Genomic DNA, 17,780 nt, shown 5'->3' on the forward strand with positions numbered 1-17,780 from the left:
CTGAGTTAAGGCATATGTCGACAGGTTACCGTAATATTGTTAATAAACAAATACAAATACTGATTAGAAGTAAATGCAATAACTTTACCACATTCACTGAGTGTTTAAAAGGATATTTTCATAAAAATGGCGGCTTTCTTTCAACATTGATGATGAAAAAAGATTGATTAACTTTAGCAAACTGGTTTTATTGCTTTATTGCACAAGTGTCAAATTTGCTGCTGCTTCTAAGTACAGCCGCTGAGAACTTCCCATTGCGGATTTAATGTGCAGCGAGCAAACGTTCTGCCAGTGCCTTTTCAGTAGCGAAACTGGTGGACAGATGTACATTCAGAACCAGCTCGACTGGAGTCATCTGGACGTGTCCAACGGCAAATATGTTTGACCAGTGATTTGGATGATAGGAAGACATCACACTTCTTAGCTGGTTTATTTACCAGCATGTTGTTCTTGTTAATTTTCTTAAGACCGATGGCATCATTTATGATGTATGGAATATGGATTTTGCTCCATGACAAAAGCTGCTGCTGCTGATCATCAAAAACATAAACTTACATCTTCAGACGTAGAATGTACTTTGACCTAGAAAGAGAGAAACAAAATCCATTAGTCATTTGGACAGTAAAAACTGGTCTCATCTGCGAAAATCTGTCCAACACCAACTCACCTCCGGTACCAAATGTCCTCGATTGTTTTAAGAAGCGGAGCGCAGCTCCGTCCCTCCAAAGCAAGGCGACATCCTGATGTCAGTACCCATAAGCAGCGATGCCACATGTTTTTCGTGGAATGTCTGTAGAAGAATAATTAAAATGTCTGTAAAAGTCTGTAGATGGTTGTGTAAATCCTATTTACACAAGGTCATTACTTTTTAGTAGCTTGAAATTAGTGAAATATTGTGAAGGAATCACTCGTATTCGGATCAAATTATTCTAGTGCAATTTTGTTAAACACTGTTACTCTTTTAAAAGTCTGTAGATTTCTGATTACGTCTGTAGGAGACCATCAAAAGTCTGTAAAATACAGACATGTCTGTAAATCTGGCATCGCTGCCCATAAGCAATCTGACTGACATTTCACAAGCATATTACTTCCAGTGTCCGATATGAGGTATGCACGTACTTGCCTAGCGGAGAAATTTGTCCATTTGTGGATCCCAGCTTTTCAGACTAATATCGAGCTACACCGTTTGCAGGAAGCGAAGATGGTTCACCCTTCAACACCTCATTGACGCACTCGTACGTAATGTTCTTCGATACTTTAGAACTAAAATGCGAAACGAAGGAAAAAGTTAATCATAACCTAAAAATACAAATTATGGAATATGGCATGTGTAGCCAGAAATCTATGAAAAAATACACGATTTCGCTGAAACTTATTTTACCGAAATTGAAACAGAGAATAAAATACTAATGTTATAAACAAAAATCAGACCAATGTACAGAGCACTGAGATTAAAAAAAATACTCACGTCATTTTGCTACAACTATCCGCACTCAGTCGTCATTGCACGAGAAAAGAGATTTCATCTAGTGTTGCTCTGTGATGCTGTTTACTGTCTACCGCACTGCAGTTTGAGGACTGATGTTTTTGACAGTGTTGAATGAATTATTGATGGTATCGCGGTTGCCAGATCGATTTATGCAATAGCATGCAGTATAAATCTGAAAAGTCTGCAAACTTCTGCAAGATACTTGAGGGAGGAAAGGAGTGCGATGATTTTTTAAATAATCCAAAATTTTAAATACTGGATGAAATTTAATGATAAAGGCCTTGTATTACGAAATATCTGAAGTCTGCAAAAAATCCGCAGTGTAATAGACCTTTCTCGTCAAAAAATTTTATATGCAGAACAGCTTCCGTTTTCATCGCTGGATCAATTCTGAATACTGTCACGTTAATTTGGTGTCTCTAACTATTGAAAAAATCAAAAATTCATCGAGCTGCCCATTTTACTCTGTATTCCCCTGTCCTATTTTACCTCGATTCTCCATACTTTTTCACCATTTGGATGAACTTCGAGTGGGGAATATGAAATAAAGTTACGGCGGGTAGCCTATAACATAGTTCCAGTAGCCTACCGCTAGCCGGCATCTGTTTTAATCTGGCTATTCGCCGTTTCGTTTACTGGGTATGAACTCCAAGAGTTCATTCCAATTTGTCAAAAACATTGTTTTGACGTAGATGAACCCCAAAACAGTGTTGCAGAATATACCGATTTATCGATATTTAAACCGATTTTTAATTTCAATACCAATAATGTTACTAAAAATACCGATTTCTTTTTTCTTACCAAAAAATCACGATTTTCATATAATAAGATATAATAAGATCAATATTATTACGTATGGGCCTTTTTAGAAAATGTCTTCACCTTTCCACATCAAATCATCCGGAAATTGATTCAGCAATCTGCCAGGTTACCAAATACAAGTATGTTAATACGGAATGCTCTGACGATTTTTTGAGGACACATTTTATGACCCAGGTACACCCATAAAGGTACACTGTCAGAGTGACAGCATACTTTGATGAAATTGTGCTAAAACTGGCTGCACTGATAGATTTGTTTTTGATTGTTTGACACTTCTAAATATTTTAGTTTTCTGCAGATTTGCTGATAAATTTGGAGATCTGGCATCTTTTTTTAATTCCCCACTTGAAATTCATCCAAATGGTGTAAAAAAATAGGGAAATGAGGCAAGATAGATCATCAGAATATGGGGTGAAATGAGCAGTTCGCAGATTTTTTGATTTTTTCAATAGTTAGAGGCACTTAAAACTCGCGGCAATATGAAATTTCGACTCAGGGATAAAAAAGGAAGCATTTCAGCAAATAAAATTTTTAGACAAGAAACGTCTATTGTACACGTTTTTTCAGCGAAGCTTAAATAAAAAGTAAACAAAGGTCAAACAAAAAATTAAACTTTGACAGAATGATCATAAGTGTTATATTTCATATTGTTGATTGCATATTTCTGTAATGCATCAATGCAGATTGGAACGATTTTATTTGCTAACAAAACTACTATTTTATAAATAAACAGAAATGAAAGTTTTGAGCATCCTAGTAATATATTTTTACGAAGAAATATATTGATCGCCATTGCGTTCGCAATATTTAAAATCTTTTATTTAATCTTTGCTTAGGGCATTTATGGAGTTACTTTGTAAGCAGTTACCATTCTGATCTAGGGGCAGATCATTCTAAGAATGTATAACAAATTTGCATCAAATTAAAAAAAATGCATTTAATTTCCATTTTTGCATCAGCTTGGCACTCCCTCGCAGAAAAGTTTGTTTAACAAACGTCCTACGCTGATCCACTTTGTTCGACGTTTTGTTAAATGTAGGGCTAGTTTTTCTGTAGGGTTTTGACGTCTTACACGCAACGCAAACAACGTTGCACGCAACGCAAAAACATTGCACGCAACGCAAAATACATTATGAATTTCTATTTTGATGGAAATAAATGCATTTAATTTCGCTGATTTTAAAAAATGCATCACAAGTGATCTGCCCCTAGATTCTGATTCAATTTGTAAACTGGGAGTGAAAATAAGAAAATTTATAAAATAGTGCATTTTACGATTTACATCCGATTGTCATTTATTTGGATCTATCCAATGAAAAAAAATATATTTTTTTTCGTTATTCACTTTCTTTGATGTAAGATACGACAGATATATGGGTAATAATTCGTGATAACATGTTATTGATTTATATTAAGGAATAAAATGATCCCACTTATTCTCACAGCGATATGTAAAAGAAAATAATCAAAACAATTCTTATTGAAGTTTTTATTCTAATTCGCAAAAACAACTTTGATCTGAATATGCGATAATCGATTCGATTTATCCAAATGCTCTCCTGTGACTCTTCGATGAGCAATTAGAATGAAGCGTGTAGAGAGAAGGAAAGAACAAAAAAATCAAAAATACAGGTAAATATAGTTCGATGGTGCTTGTCTTTCCTACCTGTAAAACTGGCTTATTTATTGCCATCTTTATTGCGAGCAAAGAGAGCCATATTGATCCGGAAGAAAGCCGAAAAGAGGATTGAGAATAAACGAAGTATGCGCAAGAGGAGCATGTCATATTTTTGTCTTTTTCCAGTAACATGATGCAGCCATTTGCATTACTGCGTTATAATCGGCAATACACGACAATGTTAAAAACCATACAATGAGGTTATTCACTGTTTATGTCATTTAATAGTCTGATGTATTTATATTTTTAAAATAATTTTGGAATCCTTGATTTAGCTTAAACAAAGTAACATTAGAATTATTTAAGATCCAAGTGGCTAATACTACGTTCACACAACAAGTAAAAACGTGTTTTAACGCTATCTCGATGACATTTTTCTTGATGCTAATTATTATAACATACTATCGTGAACGTTATAGAGTTGTATTGTTAGTCTCTAGCCACTCCAAGGATTGAAAAAGCTTCTCTAACATTATATTTAGTAGTCAGACAGTTCAGCCAAATCTGACTATTTCAAATTAAATCGAATGCTTACAGAACAATAATGGAAGCTTACCTTTTTTGGAAACGTTTGTATTAGTTGCTGTTCTGCAGCACATGAAAAAGCCAAAAACAATTATTTATTTGCTTCAGATAATTATGTTGCCATTGGAAAAGGAATCTGACATTTTAGCCTGGTGGGGCTTATTATACCATCCTACCCAACTACTCCACTAACCATGCCTATAGAATTTGGCAGACATACTTTGCTGAAAATGAAGTAATTCAAATTATCAGCACGATTACCTAATCAATCCTGAAATACCAACAGTTCAGTAATTGAGCTGAGAATTTGACAACTTCAAAAGCTGATTTTCAACGAAGTAAATCTGTCAAATGGGTTAAATCCAAATTGCTGAAATTTCAACATCTTGGATTGCTAAAACGTTCAGTTCAACGAAATTTTGCGACGTCATGCGAAAATTGAGAAAGCTTTAAATCAAAATAATAAATTACAATTAATTACTTCTTGTAGTCTACAATCTGTCTGATAATCAATTGACAGATATAACTTAACAAATTGAACCTGACACTTGATGCAGACAGTGAATCTTCAGGAGGCACCTCGACAAAATGCGGTGTAAACCGTAACTCAAAACTTCCTAATGTATCAATGATTGGTCCAGCAGATTTTGAGCTATGGTGTACACCGCAAAACCAGTTTTCGACGTGGCACCTGACGAAATAGACAATCTTTGCATCGAAAAAAAATTAAGGAATCCAATTTTTTGCCGATAATACTTTACACAACCCCCTTAAGTTCCGACACGATTTAGGCGATTCTTCCGCATTCAACTTTTTGTGTCATTTTTCCAAGTCATCTGTCAAGTCTCAACTTTCACAACTTCTTTCAAACCCTGTGCATTTCTGTTCTATCGCTAAGAATTAAACGACAATTTGTTCTGCAGTGGAAATGCTAATCGTCCAAGATCTGATGAAAAATTATAAATAGTGAAACAATATAAGCAAGCTTCGATATTATTTAAATAACGATCAAAATGAGAATATTTGTAGCAGATTGTTTGCCGTCATAGTGTTACTTAGGTTGTATGGCATGGCTTTATCTACAATCTTTTATTTAATCTTAGTTTGGATTCTTTCGAAAGCAGTAAAAATATAAGAAAACTTCCACTTGCTTATTGTGTTCTTTGTGAGAAGATATACGTAGTAAAGGGTACACATTGTGATTATATATTCTTGTCTTTTCCTCTAACTAAAAAGTGTTGGTAAATTAAACAGCTTCACTCATTTTGATAGTCATAAGTAAACTAACAAACGAAAAGAATTTTTATTTAATGCAGCTCTGCATCCAATTATAAAATTTTGTTCTACGGTTTGTTTCAAAATGATTCGACTTCTGCTAACCTGCAATATAACTCTTCGACATGGCATTTTCAAATGAGCGTGCAGCACCTTATGGATAGGACGATAAAGAATATCAAAAAAATTACATTTAACCCTTAAATGCGCAATGTTGTTTTAAAACAACATTGTAAAAACCATCTCAAAATTATCGTAGCAACATATTAAAACCGTGAGACAATTTTCAGAGAATTTGAAAAAAAAATTGGTTTGCGCCTTTAAGGGTTAAAACTCGATTATACCTGTTTTTCGTACGGGATAAAACTTGCTTACTTGCCCTCATATGGTTTGTGTGGAACATGGGCCATAATATTGCACATAAAGCTCGAAAAGTTGATTCAATTATTGAGATGTATGCAAGAGGAATATTTACACTGTTTTCATTTGGCTTCAGGATGCAGCCATTTCTGCGATGACAGGTACTAATGTCTTAGACCGGACTAAACTCAGGCCTAAAATCAAAGATAGTACCGTGCGGCGGTACCAACTAGTTTCCAAAGAGAATAGGGAAAGAGACGAAGAGTGAAAATCAGTCAAAACGGCAACTACTACTTATGATGATTTCAACACTATAATTTTGGCAACCGCTTCCACAGCCAGCACTTTAAATGACTCCTATTATATTTTGAAAACAAACCGTATGTCGATCGTTGGATTTGTTTATCAAACGATGCACATTTCGAAACAAAGAGATGAAATAATTCTAGAGCTTCCCACTGAGACGTCCAAAAAATTGTTTCAAAATCGTTCAACACGGGTCCAACGATGGACGTTTGTTGAACGGTTATTTGGACGATGTCCGAATTGGTCCAACGAACGTCCTTCATTGGACGATTTTGAAACCAACCGTTCTTAGAGGGTTCCCACTGAGAAGTCCAAAAAATTGTTTCAAAATCGTTCAACACGGGTCCAACGATGGACGTTCGTTGAACGGTTATTTGGACGTTGTCCAAATTGGTCCAACGAACGCCCTTCATTGGACGATTTTGAAACCAACCGTTCTTAGAGGGTTGTTTTTACTCATACATATTCGATCATGAATCGACCAAAGGGCCGAAGTCGCAATGATATCGAATCGAGAAAAATAGCTTTGAAAATTCGGTTCAGAAAATTAAATCATATTTTAACAGTGTTTGCATACTGCGCTTTCAAATGTATTGAAACATTTTGAAACAATACTAGTTTTCGGAAGCATAACTAAAATGTTTTATATAATAACGTTTTCGTTGATAAAATTGAAAACAGATTATTTCGCCGAGTGTTGTTATGAAATGTTGATTAGGCCATTTTCGAGTCGCCCTCTTGTTTTGACGACTCTCAATTTCGCCCTGCAGTGTCGCCAAAAAACAAAAATCAAATGTGGCTTTCGCCGTGCTCGCTGGAGGGGAAAATTTGTTATTCCTCCTGGGCGTAACAAGCACTTGGTTTTTGTTTAGGGCGATTCTATTTATGGACCTTGTAAACAATGATGCTGTCAATTTCCCCTGTATACACTACCTTAAGCGGACCCTACACGAGACAGAAATATTGTCAATAAATATATTGACAAGACTGCTTCAATCAATCAATCCCATTTAACTTCTACAGAATCAATATTTTTAAGATGACCTTACACCATCAATATATTGATCAATATTTGATTTATTGTCAATATTTCTGCTCGTGTAGGGTCCGCTTTAGAAATGCAGAGGCGTAACCCGCCTGGCATTTTGTTTACAGTTGAAAGTCGGATGCGCCGTTTTGTTTTTTATTGATTTTCATGAAGTGTGGAATATTTATAAATGAGTTTTTATATTTTTTATAAAGTATTTTTACTCCTCTTTCAGATATTAATCAAATCTCTGTTTGTGTACATTTGTTAGTTTCGCCCATTGGTCGGTTCACGATCGATATACTCTGGAATACGCCTCACAATCACGATTAAACCAAATTCTGACGAAAATTGAAATTTCTTTTTTGATAGATGTACAATACTTATCTCCTCCAACTCAGGCGTGAGTAATGTTTATTTACATTGCACGATTGGTCTGCTCAATAAGGTATTTTTGGCTTCACACTATTCGTCTCTTTCCCTATTGGCGATTTGCGGCAAAACCAAAATTAGTCATGCGACACCTATGATTCAGCTCATGAACTGGCAAAGTGATACAATTAGCTTTTTTTCACCCGTAAGTGAGTCGTAGCTTACAACAAAATCTTCATTATCTTCTCGGAAAAAGCTAACCACTGCCAAAATATGAATGAAACGAGTAAGAAATTTAGTTTTATTTACAATTATTCTGAAAGTACAGCCATTTGCAACTATTTGACTCATACATTTCTTCGAAATGTAATCGGGGTATTATTGTGGTTATAAAAAATCGTTCCATAAATAAAATTCCAACTCGAAACCGAGACCCAATCAGCACCAATGTCAAACTCCTTTATATTTTGAACTACGTAGGAGATTCAGTGAAGACTATCGGAGAGAAGGATCGGCTGTGCATGATACAAAGCTGACACTTTCCTATTAGCCGGATATATTCTTTCCTCGCGTGATCTGGAGAGTTTCATGAATTTACACCATCTCATGAAGGTTTAGCTTAACTTAGGACGAACGGGAAATGCTGTTGCGGCGGCTACGGTGCTCAACAAATTACATTTCGAAAAAGCGCGCATATAGCTCTGCGAATAATATTAGAAACCACTATGTTTTACACTCTTTTCGCAAGATGTTTACTCATCATCTGATAAAATGATGATTTTCCTCCATTTTCATAAACAATTATCAACAAATTGATCGGTAATTTAGTGTTTAAAAGTAATTTTTTACCAATGTTTACAGAAAATATATGCACTATGACAGAACAAAATAAAATCAGCAACACTTTCCTTCCAGCGCTATCTGCGAGCGGTTTCAACGTAGAATCGCCAATTCTCTTTGCTAGTTTCAAGCTTACCGATAATAAGCAAGTGATACCCAGTTAAGCTCAGCCGGAAATGAACTGGAATTCTGACTGGTTCCAGTTCGCATTCCGGCTCCAGTGACACAACCGATTCTAGTTAGAATCGGTTGTGTCACTGGAGCCGGAATGCGAACTGGAACCAGCCAGAATTCCAGTTCATTTCCGGTTGAACTTTACTGGGTAGCGACATATCCCGGAAACGTCAATGATTTCGAACTTTGTATTCAATATCGTAATGTGTAGTACTTACTGGTTCCATTTTGGTGGCAGATATCCTTCTCTTATATTCAAAACTTACAAATTTTAGCGATCCTCTTTGTACGATCCCCGGCTTATTGCATCTAATTTCTTCTGAAGTTTCGACTTCTTACTTTAATGCATACATTTTCATTGACCGGCCATCTTTCGTTATTCTCAGCAATTAACGTCCAGGGGATTGTGATAGACCTTGATGTGGGCATCGAACTTTGTATCTAGTTTCCAGCTAGAATATAACTGACGACCAAGTGGATTTCCCGCTAGTACTGTCGTTTAGCCATTCTTGAATGACACAACGTGCCTGGTTATCAGTTAAGAGGAAACTCGTTTCAATTTTCTAGCACTTCGGGACGAGTAGATAAAAATTTTACAAATTTTTGCCATTTTCAATTTTTAATGAAAAAAAAAGTCGAGAGCGAAAAATTGTTTCGCCTCCAGCGCGTATGGTTGCTATGATCAATACCAAAGAAAACGCTTCAAAGGATTCAGAATAAAATTCTGAAAATGATTTTGAAGCGTCCTCCCTGGTTTAGCACAAATGAGTTGCACAGACTCGCAAACATAGAAATATTAGAAATTATGACGACCAGCATTATAAGCAACATCCGGTTCCTACAAAAATCATTGCAATCTTCAATTGCAACGATTAGCTCTCTTTATAGTTTATAAGTTAGTTCAGAAGATTTGTTTAGCTCCTTATTCACAAAACAAGTAGGTTTAAAACATCCTACTGAAAAAAATTCTTAACTGCGAAAGCATATTATATCTTAATAATAATTAACTGAATCATGTAAACAATAGGGATGAAAAGTCCACCTGTGGCTGAACACCCAATATACTATACTTCCCAGAAAGCCATTCCCCAGAATTCCCTTCCCCAGAATGTACCATTCCCCAGAAAGACATTTCCCAGAATGTACCAATCCCTAGAAAACCATTATCCAGAATGCTCCATTCCCCAGAAAGTCATTCCCCTGAATGCCCCATTTCCCAGAAAAGTTAATGTTTTTATTCTTGTGGTTGAGCCAAAGGTTTGCGCATACCTAATTCAAGGAACTTATGCGGTGTTGAACTGCTGAGGATGTGCCGTCGAAAGCAGCGGCCTCTCGCAAGCAAACCTGTTATCCTCCCGTTCAACCGGTTTACTCGAACATAGGACTTGGTTCCTTCTTTCAAACATGAGCAGTTCTTTGAATTTGTACGCCAAGTAACTTGCACGCAAACTTGTGATCTTTTCGTCTGCCCGGTTTATTCAAACATATATGTTGATTCCTTCCTTGGAGCTTTGGTTGAATCCATATTAAAATTGAAATAAATGCATATTTTGACAAATGGTTTCGTGGGTTTTTAGAGCATTTATCTTTCTTTTGTATTGGGAATGTTTCGTACGCAAATGTACGATCCACCCGATTGCTCGGTTTACTCAAACAGGTTGCACTAAATACATTCGAAAGTATTTTCATACCTTACACCAAATGGTACTTATACCACAGAGTTACAGACATAATACTCGACAACAATTATTCGTCAATGTTAGCGATCATTTTGAATTGAATATATTTTTAGATGGGACTGTTATCGCATTTGCGATTATGGCGGCACTGACATATGCGCAAGTATACGGGGGATATATTAATTGTTCCTGGGCCTGAGGGTTAACTGCGCCTTTCGTTTTTCCCTATTTGCAGAGTGGGCATCTTGTGTACATGATGGAGAATCAACTTGCGCATCATATACACCAGTTGCGCTTTAGTTCCGCATGCTGAAAATAGGAGAAAAATCGAAAGCCGCAAGTTTCCTATTTCGATTTTCAAATGCAACTACAATAATTTGTAAATGCCCAAGGAGCCTCCGCTTTCGACGGCTTATCCTTATCAGCTTAACATCATGCATCAGTTCCTTGACTTAGGTAATGTACAAAGTTTTAGTTTCGCCCCATAACCTTACTTACATAACACTGTTTCATTCTTTTGGATTCTAAGAAGGGGGCTACCGCTTTTTATGGTTGTTGCCAAATGCCACTGCAAAACACACCTGTGCTGAATTTTGCGATTTGTCGTATATGTATGTTTATATTATTAAAAGAAAAGTAAAAATATTACTATTGTCTAATGCTGCTACCAGTGCACTCTTCGAGGGGAGCGATATGGCCAAGGCCAACATACTGAAAAAATGTTTTGATTTTCATCAAAAAAATTTCCCACTTCAAAAAAATGTGTGGGAAATGGTTATAACTATGGAATGAACTTATGAGCCAATGCTCATTCTGGATATGGTTTTCTGGAGAATAATTCTTTCTGGGGAAAACACTTCGATATTTTAGTCTGTGGAATGGTTTTTGGGGAAAGTCATGTATTCTTTATTTTAATTCGGAATAAATAATGTGATCCTAACTTCCGGTTTCAACACAATGCAAACCATTTCAAATGTGACCAAATCGAAGAATGCCTTACGTTTGAAAAGATCAAATCAATTAAAAAAGGTTAATTTTTCTGGGGACTGACTTTCTGGGAGATGGTGCATTCTGGGGTATGGTATTCTGGGGAATGGTACATTCTAGGAAATGACTTTCTGGGGAATAGTATATTCTGGGGGATGATATTCTGGGGAGTGAAATTCTGGGGAATGGCTTTCTGGGGAATGATTTTCGGGGGAATAGTATACAATCGTCATACACACACTACAGCGACGTGTAAAATACCTCTTTCCCATCCTTCGATCTCGCTTCCTGTAAACAGTGCACGTTGATGGAGCCATATTTGAAGAAACGGCATTTGACCTTCACTGCACACATCCACCGCGTGATAGAATCTTATTTTGTTTTGCTAAAACAAAGTTCATGCAATGCTATATACGACTACGATATTGAAAGTTTGTAGATTCTATCCTAAAAATAACTTCAATGGATCAAGTCGGCAGGAACTTAATCTATGAAAGACAAGGACTTCGGCATAGGTGATCAGAGTTTAGAAAAAGGTTTGTTTGTTTTTTTATTTTATTAGTGCGTATCGTATGCAAAATGAGTCCTTTTTTAAGGCACTGGTGGATATCGTAATATTGAGTTTGAGTAGTTATTTCATTTAATATTGCAATAATATGTCTTAATTCTATTGCCAGGCCACACAAATTGTTTGGAAATTAATTTAATTACTTCACTACAAAGTTAAAAAGTCCAAAATGAAGGCCACACCGTTTATAGTCTTTAAAGTGCAACTCTGTGGAACGCAATGGTCGAATTGCTAGGATAAAATTTTGAGGACGCTTGTTTCGTGCTGTCGCCTATTCTAAAAACTTTACTCGCTGGTTTTGTTATTATTTGTAAGAACGTAGCAAAAATATTGATGTCAATGTATATTAAAACAATGTGCTATAAATATCCTCACAATAACATAGTTATTTTAATTAGTATTAGTACGATTAGTACTAATGTGTAAACGATGGAAAGCTGAAAAATTAGTCTGTGACAATGGTTCATATAAAAACATAATAAAGCATCTAAAATTTTTTAGCCACGATACGCTTTCCAATAAAGTAAAAAAAGTAATAGAATGTGAATGTGATGAATGTGTCAATCACACCAGCAAGTCAATTTTCGAGGGAGAACAAAAAAGAGTCTATATAAGCACCTTGGTCAGGGATAACGCATACAAAGATTTTCACCTGCTCGTTTCCGAGGTAAACCATCCATTTACGTCTGTCGTTACAACCATCGGCTAGTTTAACCTCTTGCTGCTGAAATTTTTTTATAGCGATAATTCGATTATACTTCTTGATTTCCCCGGCACGCCGAAGCATAGGGTTGCGATATAAATGTAGCACCGCGTTTTCAATTGTTCCAAACCGTAAGGCTTCCTTCGCGGCCAAAGTTTTAACAACTTCCAGAATTCGATCGGGCTCAGTTAGCTGGTTGTCGTCCACTGTGCAGTAACCACCGTAGCATAGCTCTTCGGCCCTCGCCTGAAGTCGGAGAAAACGATCGGGCAAGAAGTTGGAGTCATCAAAAAGAGCACTATTGGCGGCGGCCTGATCCATACCATCTTCGGACAACGATCGTTCCAAGTTGCTCAACGCAAAAAGTGCGTGGTATATGAACTGTGGCAAGTTGACGCATTTCATGGTTTTCGTGTAATTAACCACGTTTTCCACCGAGCCCGGATAAAGTTTGAAGGCGTTTTCAAGCGTGATCAATTTTTCGAAATGGTTATCAAGTGAAATTGGAGCAGTGCACGTGTTTTGCCAGAGTTTCACTAGATATGATCGAAAGCTGCGCAAAGCTGGCTTGCAAATGTTGAGAAATATAGGGTCAACGACAAAGAAACGATGGGTTGCATTGTTGAATAGCTGTAAATCAATATTGATCAAATATTCAATCTCGATTGTCCCCTCATTGCGATCTAGTGCTGTAATATGCAACGATTTGTTGGTACAAATTTTTTCAACGTCAAGAAGAAATCTTATTTTTGCGAGCATATCATCAGATACATTGGAGCCAGTAATTATCCAGTTGAAAATTGTAGTGTCCGGAATCTGCGAGCGAATTTGGTTCATTTGGTCAGCTTCAGTAGAATTCATCTGCACTAGAGCCTTGATCAATGTTACGGCTTTCTCTTTAGCCGTTTTTATAAGGATGTCAAAGGCAGATGCCACAGTGAACTTATGACCGGCACCAATAATAATGCTAGCCTGGGTCAGAACTGCTACATTTTTCGATATTTTTAAAATTAGAGAAAACACCTCAAGTATCTCATTTATAGCTGTGCCAAAATCGGCACGATTGCCGCCCAAGTCTTGTGCTCGCTTAAATGAAATATCCATCACATTTTCATCCCCGAACGATGTCCTCAGCAAGGAAAACGTATCTTTGAGTGACTGGACTATTCCTTGTATCGTATACATAAAATGGTCCATCTCCTTAATGCGCAACAAAGTTGATATTTCATATTCAAATCCAAAGAACTTAATTTTTGTAAAATGCTGATTCACCGTTATGCTTATGTTCTCCCGAATTAAATTTTTTACCAGTTTCAACGCCGCTTCCAGGTATTCATCATTCTCTTGGAACATTTTTCTGACATTCAGCATAAAGTTACTATTGGAAACCATTTGGCAGCCTGATTCGCAGTATTGTGCAAAGAAATTGCTCACTCCTTCGGTTTTGTTCGCCCGCATTAATCGTTCAGCATTGGCGAAACTGATCACCTCGCGACCGCAGAAGCAGATCGAACACACAAGCATAATCTGTTCATGAAGGGGTAAACTCTTCCAATTGTTGACCGAGTACACGATGGAGTCCACTATTGCGGCGGTACTGACCAAAGCACCACCTCCTTTGACAATTCGGTTGGCCATGAATAGACGAGTTACATGTTTTGCTGCCAATCCTTCCATAGTTGCCATTTTGCTAACGCCAGCGGACGTAAACGCAAGCAGATTGGCTGATATCATCAGCCAGTTCTTGCGGGCTTCAGCGTCCTGCGAAAAGAAAAATATATTAGCATGCAGAAATGCTATCGGCACTAACATACTGAACCAAAACGACCGGAAGCAACATTTCAGTGGGGATACATTGCCTTTACCCGAAACAATAAAAAATAGACCAGTCCTTCCGAAACTTACCTGCAGAGGATTCAACGATTGACCATGCTTTGAAGCATCTACCAGCTTTTCGATACTTCGACCCGTGACGTAGGCTGCAGACCCATACGACATGACTAGCATAGGTATTGCTAGTCCACCGGTGGCAAATATTGCTCCGATCGTACCAACAGCTCCGACAGCACCCACCAAGACCTCCGTTACGTTCAACACTGTATTCTTTATCCCAACCGTACAGCACTCAATTTCCATTGCCCCAGCCGCATTGACCGACACGATGCCATCTCTGAGATAACAGAGAACTCCCGCCGGAAACTGATTGTTAGCCAAAAAATCACGGAAATCTTTGTAGACTCTTCCACTAATATCAACATATTTGACCCCGTTCCGTTCAACCACTTTTATCAGCAGAGTTTCCATCATCGTCTCACCCCTGACCAGAACCAGTGGCATCAAGTCAAACTGAAAGCTGCCCATCTGTTTGACAACTTTTTCCAACTGCAATCTGTCCTTCTCCTCGATGATGCTCAAATCATTGGTCCAAAAATTTTCACTCAACAAGGCATCGTCGACTACAATTTTTTTGTTTAGTGCATACCCTAATATGTTGGTAACTTCTACCGACGAATTCAGCTTGAAGGATAGAGTGTTTGTGTTCAGGTTATCAGCATCTCGACCACGGAAAACAAACATTTGCATCCGTTCCTGGACTTCCAGAAATCGGGGCGACGCCTTGAAATCGGAAACATTCAAAAACATCTTGCAAGTGCTGACGTGCTGGTATTGCTCGGAATATATTGTGTTGGATAGCACCTAAAGAATTATAAAATTTTGATCAAAAGCTTGCGCAATCATTATTAATTAAAGTGTACCTTTAACCTTTCTTGACCTGATAAGCGAGGGTAATTAACAGATTATCGTAATAAATAAAATTACAAATTACACCAGCCAACATGAACTTCGATTTTTTTTAAAAACACTATTAATACCGAGCACTTCTGCAGAGAATATTTTCAAGATATTATTCTACTGTATACACAAAACTACACTATTGAAACACCACCAAAATGAATAATAACGATAACAAAAGAAATAAACATAATATTACAAAGTCTGTACTAACAGGTTATCGTGCTCAATAAAATTACAAATTACAAACCTGATCACTAAACTTTAGTGAATTAAAAGTCGAGCAAGGACAACCTGGAGAAGGAAGCAAAACACGCTGAGTTACGTAGCGTTATTTCCCGAACCCCCGCTCGAAAAACATGATAAACATGCACTCCATCAATCAAAATACGCTGTGTTACAAGCGTTACGTTCCGAGCCCCAGCTCGACCAGAATGACATTTGCTGCGCTCTCTTTGTTTACTTGGCTGATCAGCTGTTCTTTAGAAAGCCTGTGAACAGCTGATCAGCCAAGTAAACAAAGTGCGCACCAAATGTCATTCCGGTCGATTAGGGGCTCGGAAAGTACCGCTATGTAACGCACCGTGTACTGGTTCATATTCTTTATGGCGATTTCGCTTGAACCTGAAACTGAGTCAGGTTCTAACCCCAACCGCTGTCAGTTCATATATTGTAACAGCAGTTGAGGTTAGGAACTGACTCAGTTTCGCCTCAAACAAAAACCACATTAGAAAATCTGTGAACGCAGCTGATCAGCCAAGTAAACAAACAGCGCACCAAATGTCATTCCGGTCGAGCAGGAGCTCGGAAAGTACCGCTATGTAACGCAGCGTGTACTCCCTGTCAAAAAAAATGCGGACGAACATGGTCAGGCGATTTAAACAGTTTGACGTTTAACTCAACTCGCTTGTGCTAATTGCCCCTAGGAACAAATGCAATTTGCGAATGCGATTTAAAGGCAATTTCAACACTTAGACAAATTTTCTGGCGGCTGGAAAAAACTTGGTTGTTTTTGCGTTTTTCAAACATGGCGGTTCATGTTAGGCTTAAGCTTAAAATAGTTTTTTTAAACGATTGGTGTGTTATCGCTTGTATTTTGTTTGTCTAGTGCACTTTATTTAGCCAACAAATGTGGGAAATTGTGGAATCGTGTGTAAATATAGTGGAACAAGATATCTGACCTAAACTCTTAATAAAAGTCAGATTGTGGTAAGTTTTGGTGTGCAAGGCCAATTTCACCATTGATTCTTCCTATAGTTTGTTGGTGATTACCTAGTGTAGTGATAAGTTTATGTGAATAGATAATGAATCCGAAAATAAGTAATATTTGTAATTTTCATATTAGGCAATTAAGAGCGATTAAATAGCGCGTTCCGTGGGCGATTTATGGGCTGGTAGAGCGGCTAAAAAATGACGGCGGCAAATCGCCCAAATGTATTTGAAATAGCCTCCTAATTGCCAGCAATTAGCTGGCAAATTGAAGGGCAATTAGCGCATCCGAGTTGGCAAATAGCCCCCCGTTAGCCAGCAACTTGCCCTTTTTGACTGGATTGCTCAGGCTTACATATTTGTACCATTTTTTATAGGATTTCTGATCTTTATGGGAGTGATTTGCGATCATGGGCAGTGGACTAATTATGAAAATACGGTAGATTTAGATAATTTGAACTTTTGCTTTGAAATCTACGATGGACAAATTATGTTAATAATTTAAGGCAAACATGACAAATAAATGCATTTTACTCTAAAAAATGGTATAGCACATAAAATCTACTATTCTAGATGTCCAGTAAGATTTAACTCCACTCATTTTGAATATTTACCCTTATACTTGTTTACGACGAACACGAGATTCGCTCGAAAGTGGTTTGTATTCCCGTTTACGACAGCAAAATCAAATCTCGCATTCGCAATAAACAAGAATAAGGGTGATTAACTAGAATAGGTATTGAACGCCTAGCGACGTGTGCTAGTGTTTTGCAAATGATCAAACCAACATGCGCCTTCAGAATACCCTAGTAGTAGTATCCTCTTTTACTCTGTATAGTTTTAATGTTATCCGCACATCGTCCGGATTCCGTAACAAATGCCTGTCGAGAAGCAGGTTTTTGATGATTGGCTTGATCGCCCTGCTAGCGGTTCGTATTGATTCGTACTGAATTCCTTTGCAAATTGCCCTGAG

At 37.4% G+C, this 17,780-nt stretch overlaps 1 protein-coding gene and 1 long non-coding RNA gene across 4 annotated transcripts; both read right to left on the reverse strand.

Annotated features, from left to right (window-relative positions):
* Positions 1–236: 236 nt before the first annotated feature.
* On the reverse strand, positions 237–1,542 carry LOC131692806 (uncharacterized). Of its 2 annotated transcripts, XR_009306063.1 has the most exons (4): positions 1,469–1,542; positions 1,120–1,263; positions 668–790; positions 237–582 (listed from the first exon to the last, which is right to left on the reverse strand). It is a non-coding gene; the product is annotated as an uncharacterized LOC131692806 (long non-coding RNA). The 2 variants fall into 2 exon arrangements; XR_009306064.1 differs by lacking the exon at positions 1,120–1,263 and having other exon boundaries at positions 1,469–1,503.
* Positions 1,543–12,464: 10,922 nt separating this feature from the next.
* On the reverse strand, positions 12,465–15,912 carry LOC131689126 (uncharacterized). 2 transcript variants are annotated; one of them, XM_058973983.1, is made up of 4 exons: positions 15,849–15,912; positions 15,562–15,647; positions 14,711–15,502; positions 12,465–14,566 (listed from the first exon to the last, which is right to left on the reverse strand). In XM_058973983.1, exons 3-4 carry the CDS (start codon positions 15,446–15,448, stop codon positions 12,680–12,682), a joined length of 2,625 nt encoding a protein of 874 aa, XP_058829966.1. In that variant the 5' UTR covers positions 15,449–15,502; positions 15,562–15,647; positions 15,849–15,912; the 3' UTR covers positions 12,465–12,679. The 2 variants fall into 2 exon arrangements, with proteins under 2 accessions (XP_058829966.1, XP_058829965.1); XM_058973982.1 differs by lacking the exon at positions 15,849–15,912 and having other exon boundaries at positions 15,562–15,836.
* Positions 15,913–17,780: the final 1,868 nt, after the last annotated feature.

This window comes from Topomyia yanbarensis, chromosome 3 (assembly GCF_030247195.1).
Source record: "Topomyia yanbarensis strain Yona2022 chromosome 3, ASM3024719v1, whole genome shotgun sequence".
NCBI lineage: Eukaryota > Metazoa > Arthropoda > Insecta > Diptera > Culicidae > Topomyia > Topomyia yanbarensis.